This window comes from Ipomoea triloba, chromosome 15 (genome assembly GCF_003576645.1).
Source record: "Ipomoea triloba cultivar NCNSP0323 chromosome 15, ASM357664v1".
Lineage (NCBI taxonomy): Eukaryota > Viridiplantae > Streptophyta > Magnoliopsida > Solanales > Convolvulaceae > Ipomoea > Ipomoea triloba.
In genome coordinates, this window is record NC_044930.1 from 18,905,770 (window position 1) to 18,917,318 (window position 11,549).

At 37.6% G+C, this 11,549-nt stretch overlaps 1 protein-coding gene across 2 annotated transcripts; it reads right to left on the reverse strand.

Moving 5' to 3' along the window:
- Positions 1-6,279: 6,279 nt before the first annotated feature.
- On the reverse strand, positions 6,280-10,893 carry LOC116006547 (serine/threonine-protein kinase D6PKL2-like). Of its 2 annotated transcripts, none has more exons than XM_031246970.1 (3): positions 10,479-10,893; positions 8,446-9,515; positions 6,280-7,671 (listed from the first exon to the last, which is right to left on the reverse strand). In XM_031246970.1, the coding sequence occupies exons 2-3, from the start codon at positions 9,399-9,401 to the stop codon at positions 6,795-6,797; spliced, it is 1,833 nt and encodes a 610-aa protein (XP_031102830.1). In that variant the 5' UTR covers positions 9,402-9,515; positions 10,479-10,893; the 3' UTR covers positions 6,280-6,794. The 2 variants fall into 2 exon arrangements, with proteins under 2 accessions (XP_031102830.1, XP_031102829.1); XM_031246969.1 differs by having other exon boundaries at positions 10,525-10,892.
- Positions 10,894-11,549: the final 656 nt, after the last annotated feature.

Genomic DNA, 11,549 nt, shown 5'->3' on the forward strand with positions numbered 1-11,549 from the left:
CCCCCCCCCCCCCCCCCCTCTCTAGACTTGTAACCCCTCACACTGGGACCAACAATCTCTCCTCACTTCATCGATTTCCCGACTGTATTGCCTACTCACTTCATCACTGCTTTTAAGATCAATTGCCTTGATTTTTTATTTTTGTATTTTTAAAGCCTTTATTCCGATTATAGGGTCACACGTACCAAACATCAATATTGGTAATCATTTCAATTCCATCCTACTACCAAACATGCAAAATACTTTCACCAAAACTCATTCCAATAATTAAAAAAAAAAACAAAAAAAACAAAAAAAAAAACAAAAAAAAACTCATTCCAATTACCAAGTATATGATTCTAATTTTGATTCCCATGTTTGAACCAAACACACCTTTCATAATTATTATTGATGGATACTCCCGAATGGGGTACCCGAGCCGGAGGACCCTGGTATTTAGAGCCCGCCGATCGGCTTGTCTTTCCAGCCTATGGCCCGGGCGAGGAGGCCTAAGTAGCTCAGCTGATGCAAGCAGTCGGGGGGAGGTGCTCGACCGGGTGCGGCCTCAAAGGCAGCAATTATGGGCAATCGAAGATTGTGGCGGATTTTGAGAGGATTCCTTCCTAATTTAGATTTGGCAAGTATTGTGGCGGTTTGGCAGTTTAAGTAGCTTTCTTAATGTTATATTTGTTAAGTTTCTTGTTTCCTTTTCTAATGCCTATTAATCTTGTATAAATACCCCCTAGGGTCACATTTTTAAGGGTTCTGATTTAATGCAAGCATAATTATTCTACTCAATTATTCTTATGTTCCATATCATTATTCTTCCTAAGTTTTACAGTAGTGTTGGCAAGTCGAATGGTTACCTCACAGTCGTAAAACCAACAATTATTATTATTATTTTCAATCAGACCTTCTAGCATGCTTGAGTCTTTTTTCCCTAAATGCTTCCAGTGGAATTCAAATCTAACACTACCGTCTCCAATCATGACCTTTTAAGTCAAGCAGCAAATCAACTATGCTAAGCCTAGGGACTGTCTTAATAATAATAATATAATAATAATAATAATAATAATATTATTATTATTATTATTATTATTATTATTATTATTATTATTATTATTATTTTATTAATTAAGGAATTGCATTTAGAAATTAAAAGAAATTAATTTTTAAATTTGTATGGCTTAATATAGTACCTAAATATATATACATATTTAGGCATATTTCTAAATGTTTATATGAATTTTCTAATTAAGGGTATGAGTTTTAGGGAAATTTAAAAATGAAATTTTTTTAATGAGTAACTAGTGTAGCAATCAATTGGCTCATATTAAAATGTTGGTCCCAATGGGGTTAGTGGAGAGTCTTGGGGGGGGGGGGAGTTGAATAGACTCTCTTTACTTTTAAATTTCTTCACGAATGTTAAGTCTACCTGAGAGGTAAGCTTAATGAATCGCTCAGAGTTTGAACGCACATCAGAAATAATGAGTTTATTACCGAAATGGTCCTCGACTATTGTGAAATTATCAATTTGGTCCTCGACAATTTTTCGTGTCCAATTAAGTCCCTCGACTTTGAAAATTTTAACCAATTTGGTCCTCCGTTTATTTTTCCGTTAAACATCCGTTAAATCGAGACCAAATTGGTAATTTTTTTATAGTCAAGGGACCGAATTGGTAATTAATTTTTCACTGAAATGGTCCCGATTTAACGGATGCTTAATGGCAAAATAAACGGAGTACCAAATTGGTTAAATTTTTAAAGTCGAGGGACTTAATTCGGCACGAAAATTGTCGAGGACCAAATTGATAATTTCGTAATAGTCGAGGGACCCATTTCGGTAATAAACTCAGAAATAATTATGTAACTCTTTTTGGACGTTCTTTGCACGTTTGGTTTGCTTGGTAAAAATGTTAGATTTGTACGTGAATAATATGCAAAATATGCAAGGTAAGAGAGAGAGAGAGAGAAAGTTTTTATTTTGGTTCGCCTGTTAACGAAGTTTACTCCACTCTTCTTCATAACCACCAACAGATCACCCCTTGTACACAAAGCTTGCGATGAACTATTACAACCAGGTTTTTCAACACCAACAGAGTTTACTCCTTCTCTTTCTACTTCTCCGAGTAGAGTTTACAAAGGTTGAAGAAATAGAGTTTCTTCTTCTCCAACTTGGACGTTTGGCTTGAGTAGATCTGGATTGTCGCACTTGAACCAGCTCAAGACTCTTTGAATACTAGATGTAAACTTTGAAGCTTTGTCTCTTCTCTTAGATCAATGTCCCAATTTGGTCTCGATTTAACGGATGTTTAACGGAAAAATAAACGGAGGACCAAATTGGTTAAAATTTTCAAAGTCGAGGGACTTAATTGGACACGAAAAATTGTCGAGGACCAAATTGATAATTTCACAATAGTCGAGGGACCATTTCGGTAATAAACTCATTATTTCTGATGTGCGTTCAAACTCTGAGCGATTCATTAAGCTTACCTCTCAGGTAGACTTAACATTCGTGAAGAAATTTTAAAAGTAAAGAGAGTCTATTCAACTCCCCCCCCCCCAAGACTCTCCCACTAACCCCATTGGGACCAACAATTTTAATATGAGCCAATTGATTGCTACACTAGTTACTCATTAAAAAAATTTCATTTTAAAATTTCCCTAAACTCATACCCTTAATTAGAAAATTCATAAACATTTAGAAATATGCCTAAATATGTATATATATTTAGGTACTATATTAAGCCATACAAATTTAAAAATTAATTTCTTTTAATTTCTAAATGCAATTCCTTAATAATAATAATAATAATAATAATAATCTTAATAATAATAATAATAATAATAATAATAATAATAATTATTATTATTATTATTATTATTATTATTATTATTATTATTATTATTATTATTATTATTATTATTAAGGAATTGCATTTAGAAATTAAAAGAAATTAATTTTTAAATTTGTATGGCTTAATATAGTACCTAAATATATATACATATTTAGGCATATTTCTAAATGTTTATGAATTTTCTAATTAAGGGTATGAGTTTAGGGAAATTTTAAAATGAAATTTTTTTAATGAGTAACTAGTGTAGCAATCAATTGGCTCATATTAAAATTGTTGGTCCCAATGGGGTTAGTGGGAGAGTCTTGGGGGGGGGGGAGTTGAATAGACTCTCTTTACTTTTAAAATTTCTTCACGAATGTTAAGTCTACCTGAGAGGTAAGCTTAATGAATCGCTCAGAGTTTGAACGCACATCAGAAATAATGAGTTTATTACCGAAATGGTCCCTCGACTATTGTGAAATTATCAATTTGGTCCTCGACAATTTTTCGTGTCCAATTAAGTCCCTCGACTTTGAAAATTTTAACCAATTTGGTCCTCCGTTTATTTTTCCGTTAAACATCCGTTAAATCGAGACCAAATTGGTAATTTTTTATAGTCAAGGGACCGAATTGGTAATTAATTTTTCACTGAAATGGTCCCGATTTAACGGATGCTTAATGGCAAAATAAACGGAGTACCAAATTGGTTAAATTTTTTAAAGTCGAGGGACTTAATTCGGCACGAAAAATTGTCGAGGACCAAATTGATAATTTCGTAATAGTCGAGGGACCATTTCGGTAATAAACTCAGAAATAATTATGTAACTCTTTTTGGACGTTCTTTGCACGTTTGGTTTGCTTGGTAAAATGTTAGATTTGTACGTGAATAATATGCAACAATATGCAAGGTAAGAGAGAGAGAGAGAGAAAGTTTTTATTTTGGTTCGCCTGTTAACGAAGTTTACTCCACTCTTCTTCATAACCACCAACAGATCACCCCTTGTACACAAAGCTTGCGATGAACTATTACAACCAGGTTTTTCAACACCAACAGAGTTTACTCCTTCTCTTTCTACTTCTCCGAGTAGAGTTTACAAAGGTTGAAGAAATAGAGTTTCTTCTTCTCCAACTTGGACGTCTTGGCTTGAGTAGATCTGGATTGTCGCACTTGAACCAGCTCAAGACTCTTTGAATACTAGATGTAAACTTTGAAGCTTTGTCTCTTCTCTTAGATCACTGGTCGCTAGAATTAGAATTTTCACAAACTTTTTTACACTTAGAATTTTGAAAATGACCAGCACCTTCTTCAATAAATGAAGATGGTATTTATATGCATGAGAAAATAGTTCCATTAGAGGGAGAACAATTTTCAAATAGCCTATGGACCAGCATGTAGAAATCTATGGGTTATCCGAAGAGTAGGTGAGTTTTTTTTGGTCAATTTACTCACTTGCCACTTGAGCTACCCCACTGGGTTGAAGAGTAGGTGAGTTGTCAGACTTTATAGTCGTTGAATCCTCAAAAAGCGGCTAACACCAGCTTTGCATTTAATGAGGGATCGACCTTGAAAAGTGTTCCTTTGACTTTCCGTGCCTTCGAACATATTGCCTCACCTTTTAAGGTATCGGACTCAAATAGAGTTTGAGCTAATTTATGTGCTCGGATAATGTTTGTAGGGGTCCTTTAGAGATGTTAACTGAATTGGCATCTAGTACCTTAGGTCTTCTCGGATACGATGGTTGACTTTACCAATCATCCCTTAACTCCTCAAATGATCTTTCTTATCACTCGGTATTGATAATACTCAAAAGGCATACCCTTCCACTATTCGGTCATTGCAACCTCTCAGTCTTGAAAGTTTTCATTCTTCAATCTTTTGTCTTCATAGTCATTCGTCTCTAGTTACACTTCATTTCGAGCTGTTGAGAGATAACCCCTCGGGTTGATCTCGACTCGTTGTCCTGAGAGTTAACCACTCGAGTTATTCTATGATCTGGTGTTGAGACTGACTATTCGAGTGTTCGTTAAGATGTTACATTTGAATCACTCGGGTAACCACTCAGTTAAGATCCGAATGTTAGCCAGACTAACTAAATCTAGGAAATAAAAGAAATTGGGGGGTCCAAACTCCTAAATTTGGTATCATCAAAATCTATTGCAAAATGTTCCTAACAAAAACCACTTGAAGGTTGCGGTGAGTTGCGAGCTAGAAATTGGGAGAACCACCAGCGACGCATTTTCCATTGCATTATTGAAAAGATTGTAGGTTGAATAGACCAAAATTCCATCATGCTTAACGCCATTAAAATAGACTTGTTGACAAATGATCAAAAATTGTCATGCCCCAATAATGCTAGGACCGATGAAGGATATTCTTACACTTAATAGATTTGTTGATGAATGACCTTAAATGGTTGTGTCACAATAATACTAGAATCGACAAGAAATATTGTGAAAAAAAATGACTAAAAGTGAAATGACACATATACATCTAAGACCACAAAATAAATTAACTCATTTAATAATATTCAACAACCAACTCAAAATGATTACAACACTCCCACATGAGTCAAAATTTTAAGCTCGAGCTTGGCTTGAGTTCAAATTTAACCAAACTCAAATTAAATTTTAACTAAACAATTCACGAATAACTCAACTTATTTGGATCCCTAGTCAAACCTATAACCATACTTAAGAAGAAGTGGGCTTTTTCAACTTGAACACTTACCATCATTAATCTCAAGGTATAACCATGCTCAAATAGGAAATTTCATTTTAGGGGATAAGATAAGAAGAGTGTAAGACAATGCTAAAACTCCTCACTAGGTATGACTACCGTTCAGTTCGAACCGAACCGAACACTGTGCTAACCGAACCGAAATCGAAACCAACCGTACGATTCGGGTTCCGGTTCCTAACCGGAACCCATAAGGTTCTGGTAAATCATACAGGCCAGTTCCGGTTCCAGAACCGTAAATCATACACGCAAATGCAGTTGGTAGTAGCCAATTAGCCATGAATCATGGCTACTGCCAACTGCCATGCATTATATATATAAAATATATTACGTATTATATATATATATATATATATATATATATATATATATACACATTAGATATTATATATTTACAAAAAAAAAAAAAAAAAAAAAAGGTTAGAACCGGCAGTTCTAACCGAAACCGCCGGTTCATGAACCGGCAGTTCTAACCGAAACCGCCGGTTCATGAACCGTAACCGGAACTGAACCGAAATCGTGGTCACGGCTACTCCTCACAATCTTTATGCTACATCTGAAAAAAAAAATGTGAAATTTATCAACATGGAAAAGATGGGTAAGTCAGTTGTGAATCTGTCTTTCCAATTCTCCATAATTACCAAGTGGATAATCTCCTTAGAAAGCAGAATTCTCAGAGAAGGCAATAGTATCTGGAAAAAAGAAACAAGAAGAAGCAGCAGCAGCTAAAAGCAAAAGTATGAAGCAACCTTGCAAAATAGTACGGAGTAGTAAGCATTATGGTTCCAAGTGTCAGAGAATACACCAACATTCAAAAAGCATGAAGATCGCAAAGGTGGGGGAGAACATCTACATTGGGTCCTACTAATGTACCTTCGAATGTGGAACATATCCTAGGAAGTATCAAAAAAATAATAAGAAAGAAATATACAGAGTGATCATGTTGCTGGATTCTCTTGAGCAGCTAAGGGCAGGGCAGTTTCCTCCGGTGTAAGGCGACTGATCTGCTGTCACGTTTCGACCCAAATCGTGTGTTTCTGCAAATCAGCCCGGAATAACTCCTCGGGTTTCCTGGGGAGATAGAGCTGTCATGGAAGAGGTTGAGGAAAGAAAGGAGGCTGCACAGGCAATTAAACAAAGGAATCTGCCATCAAGATTACTAAAATGCCAAATATTCATAATGAATTTAAAAGTATCTTCTCCATAGAGCAAGCACATTCCAATTATACTAGCAATATTTACTAGAAGAAATCAAACTCCAGGTAATTATCAGAGCCTTTCTGAGTGGGGGCCACTGCGACAGGAGTCGCTTTTTCGCTTGTCGATGCTGCTGGAACAGGCAATTGCTCGAATTCGACTGGCTTTGGGACCTCGGGGGGCGTAGCGCAGCGTATCAACGCCCAGTTGACTCCTTCGAAGAAAGGGTGCTGCTTTATTTCGGTGGCTCCCTTTTTATAAGCCAATCGGTTCTGTGGTTCTTTAATGAGCAGCCCGCGTATCAGATCCCTGGCAGCAAAGCTCACAACTGGTGATTCTGGAAATCTAAGCGGCTGCCCCACCACATTGAATAGCGTGGCTCGGTTCCCGGAACCTTTAAATGGGGTTTTACCGAATAAAAGCTCGTACAGAAAGATCCCAAATGTCCACCAATCCACAGCACTTCCATGGCCTTCGCCTTTAATTATCTCTGGTGCCAAGTATTCGTGCGTCCCTACAAATGACATGGACCGAGCACTGCTGGGTTCTGCAATCAGCTCAGGTAGAGGGGAAACTTGGTTGCCAATATCGGTTTTTGGTTTTCTGCTCTTCTTGGACTTGCTAGAAAAGAGGCGAGGAGAGAAGCAGGTTGTGGTAACAGCACAAGACGGTTGAATGCAAGAGGGCTCTATACAAGCTGGCTGGACACAGTAAACAGTGTTCTTCCGGAGAGGGTCCGACTCCAAGGTTGACGTCTTCACTAGAGTCGGGCTGACAGCGCAACGAAGTGAGAGGTCAAAGTCCGAGAGCATTATGTGGCCATCTTCTCTCACCAGGACGTTTTCTGGCTTAAGGTCGCGGTAGATAATTCCAAGCATGTGTAGATATTCCAGAGCTAGAAGGACCTCAGCCACATAAAATCTGCAAGACGATAAATATAAGCTTGTCAATGGATTAACAAGAAACTACAACCAAAGAACTGATATGCATAAATAAATTAAACAACACCATGCACCATGGACGTTTGAAGTAAATCCAACAATAGTAACCCTTGAACTTCACCATACCGAGTACACCAAAAGCTATAGCTAGTAGCGAATGCGCAACTTTATTTCCTTATACCGCCACACATTTTCGAGACACTGGGTGCTTGACTTGGCCTTTTAAGCCCTTTGCCGGCCCTAGCCCAACAGTCCCCCAGCCACCGGTTGCTAGACTTGGCCTTTACCGGCCTCCGCCCAACACCGAGGAAAGAGGCTTTTGTTAGTCAACAACATAACCAAGGAGACAATCACAACACAATATCTTTGACAAAAAGCACAAATTGTTATAAGTTGACAAATGTTTTGATTCAGTTTTAGCTTCAAAGCATACAAAGTTTATGAACAATTCAAAATTGTTGTTTCAAGGAATTAAAAGGTATTTTTATACTAGTTCAGATTTTCAACAGTATACCACACTTGTGGCTTATGAGGTTCTTATGACCTTCTTGCACCGATTCATGATTTCATGATGAGCAATAGAATTATGAACCTAGTAGATAGCCAGTCACTGTATAATAGCAAAGACTAGTTTGGAGATTAAGCTGAGAGTTATAATGGTGAACTATAGGCCAGGCAGAACTCAGAAAACAAATTTTAAAGAATTCTATATAAAGAGAAAGAAGTAGTCAAATAGGTGAGAAGAAAACCATACCTGACTGCTTGTTCTGAAAAATGTTTCCCAGGCTGTCTCTGCCTAAGAGTGTGCAGATCTCCTCCAGGGCAGAATTCCATAACTAAACACGAAAACTTATCTGTCTCAAAGTGGGTGTAGAGTGTCGGGAGAAAAGGATGGTCCAGGGATTGTAGAATTTCCCTTTCTGTCTGAGCACGAAGAAGCTTCTTACGACTAGCCAGAGACCCTTTATCCATCACTTTCATGGCAAAATAACACTTCGTTCCGCTCAATTCTGCCAAGTAAACACTCCCAATATCTCCACAACCCAATCTCTTTAACAATCTGAAATGGCTTAAACCCAAGACCCCATCTTTTGCTCGGACAACTTGAATGGCTTCCCATCTACAGTCATTTGCTTTATGAGGTTTACTGACACTGCTAGTGAAACTGCTACAAGAGCTCTCATCGCTGACATCAGTGCTCGTGCTTCCTCTGCACATACTGCTCTTCCCACTCTCAGCATATTCAGCACGACCACTTATTTTGGCGGTTCCACTAGTCTTTGGTAGGCTGCTGGTTCCATCACTGACTTTTGGAGAAACCGAACTGTTCTTTACACTACCCGGCTCAGATGTTTCCTTTTCTTGATCAACAGACACTTCCCGGGAGCTCCTGGACTCATTCACTTTAGGTGTAGACACTTGATCATTGTCAATTGATGAGATCACCGAATGAGATTTATCAGTTGAGGAATCAGAAGAGCCTTTTTCATTACAGTTCTCCGATTTTTTATCATCCAGAGCTTTCGCAGCAACAGGAACCGAAATTTTGCCAGATTCCTCTATTTGCTCAAAAGGAACCAGCTTGTGTTTATTCATCAACGAGGCCTGTGAAGGCAAAGATCTGGACTTACTTGCATCTGCTGATTGATGAGCTCCGGTGGACTTTTGCTGCATTTCAGGACAATGTCTAGCTCCAATTATTGATGCCATTAGACAATAAAAAACCCTACCGAAAATTTAGATCCAATCGTTCCATCCTCCAGCAGCCATTTTTATATCCATCATAAGGCCAAAGAGATCCAAACGTCTACTTACACCACAAAACTGTAAATGACATTTAAAAAAAAAAAAAAAAACTTATCAATTATAATGATACTCCATGGGTGTAAACAAAGGTTCAATACAATTGCTTCACTGAGTTAATAAAAATAACATTAAAAATACAGAAGGGCCCCCACACCCGGCCTGACAGTGCATGTGCGCATGTGAAATGAGGTAAATCACAGTAACTCATTGGCTCAGCGGTAACTCATTGAGTCAGCGGGCAGGGCAAATGCCGGTGGGCACGGGATCTGCCCACTTTGGACATAATTCCCGCTCTGCCGCTTTCAATCCTTGGTCTCTTTCTCCCAGGTATTGCCTACTGAACCAGTGAGCCTCATGCAGGCAGATTATGTATAAATCTACCAAAGGTGAAAGATAGCATCAAATTCACCTAAACACCATTCATCTTCAATAACAGCTAATTAAAACCCTCAGTTATCTTAGCAACTTGATCATGCCATGAAGAAGGGGATAACAAATACAAAAGCCAAATTTATTTAAAAAAAAAAAACAAAACAAAACAAAACAAAAACAAACAAACAAACACAAACAGAAGCTAAGAATACATATTTTCAGTCATAGAGAGACGAGTTTTCTTAGTTGAAAGAAGAAGAAAAAGTCTTAAAATAGAGCCCAAGCACATTTGCATGCATAACCTCAGCAACTCTAGATATAGAACTATAGAAGCACCTAAATAGCAACAATATTGATTGATAGATAAAGCTGAAAAAGAAACAAAAATTTTCATACAGAAAAATTCCTCCAAAAAACAATCAAGGAGAAAATGAAGCATTTCAAAATAGCAATCACTAATTTCACAGAACAGAGAGAAAGAGAGCCGTGGGAGAATGATACTCCTATTAGTCGACCAATAAAAATCAGATCTTGATCACAGAAACAAGAGAACCAGTCAAACTCCAAAGCAGATCCAAAATCAAGAATTAACAAAAAAAAAAAAATTACCAGAAAAGCAGAGCAGATATTGGAGAGAGGGAAAAAAAAATTGCACCTGAATTGCAAAAAGATGAGAAAACTAAACCCCAGTTGAGTATGAGTTCAGTTGAAGGGTTAGCTTTGGCAGTTAAAGAAAAGCAGTGTAGAAAAGGAAAAGGAATGCAGTTCCTAAGCTGTTGTTGCTGAGTGTAACTGCTGCAAGAACAGCAGAAGAAGAGGAAAGAGATGAAAATTGACTGTCTGGTCTGGGGGCCTCAGATTCTGGACTACTAGACGAATTTGGAGGAGGGGGTCAAACAAAAGCTAAAGCGAAGCGAAGCCAAAGACTCTCCTTTTCATAAACAATTACTATAATATATTACTCCGTATTAAACAAAGAAAATATAAAACTGAATATTGTTAAAGAATTCATGAATGTGTGTGCGCGCGTGTGATTCAATAATTTTTCGTAGTTTTTTGTCGCGAAGCTGAGGCGAGCCCCAATTCCAATACCCAAACCCCAAACTCTTCACCTGTCTGCCATGCCATCCCATACCGCTACTTGCTAATACTCCATCAATCATATTTGGATAAAACTTCTTAGACCATCCTTATCGGTGGAGTTTTTTCACGGTTCGTGAGGAGTTTTTGTAGGTATAATTAGGAAAGAGAAAATAAGAGGTGATTAAAAAAAATTAGAAAATAAGAAAATTGAAACAAAAAGAATCTGACATTTGCAAAAAAATAAAAAAATAAAAAGTAAAGGTAAAGTCTGGCGGCCACTCTGACTCGCCCTAGCGAGCGCGTGTGGAACACGCGCCCGCTGGGGCGCGAAGTGCGCTGAACGCTCACTTCAGCGCTGTTTTTTTTTTCTTTAATCTGCCATTTCTGACATTATCCATGAATTAGCAAAAGATATATTTCATCTCAAAAAAACTTCTACATCAGTTCACAAGATTAAAGCCAAGTTCATACACTGACATTATCCAAGAAATATGCACTGATAATGGTGCTCTTAAGCTCTCTCACGGTTCTCAATCTGATAGGTTAGATCTTTGATTAATGACACATCTTACAGATGAGTCTCACTCAAGTTTTTAT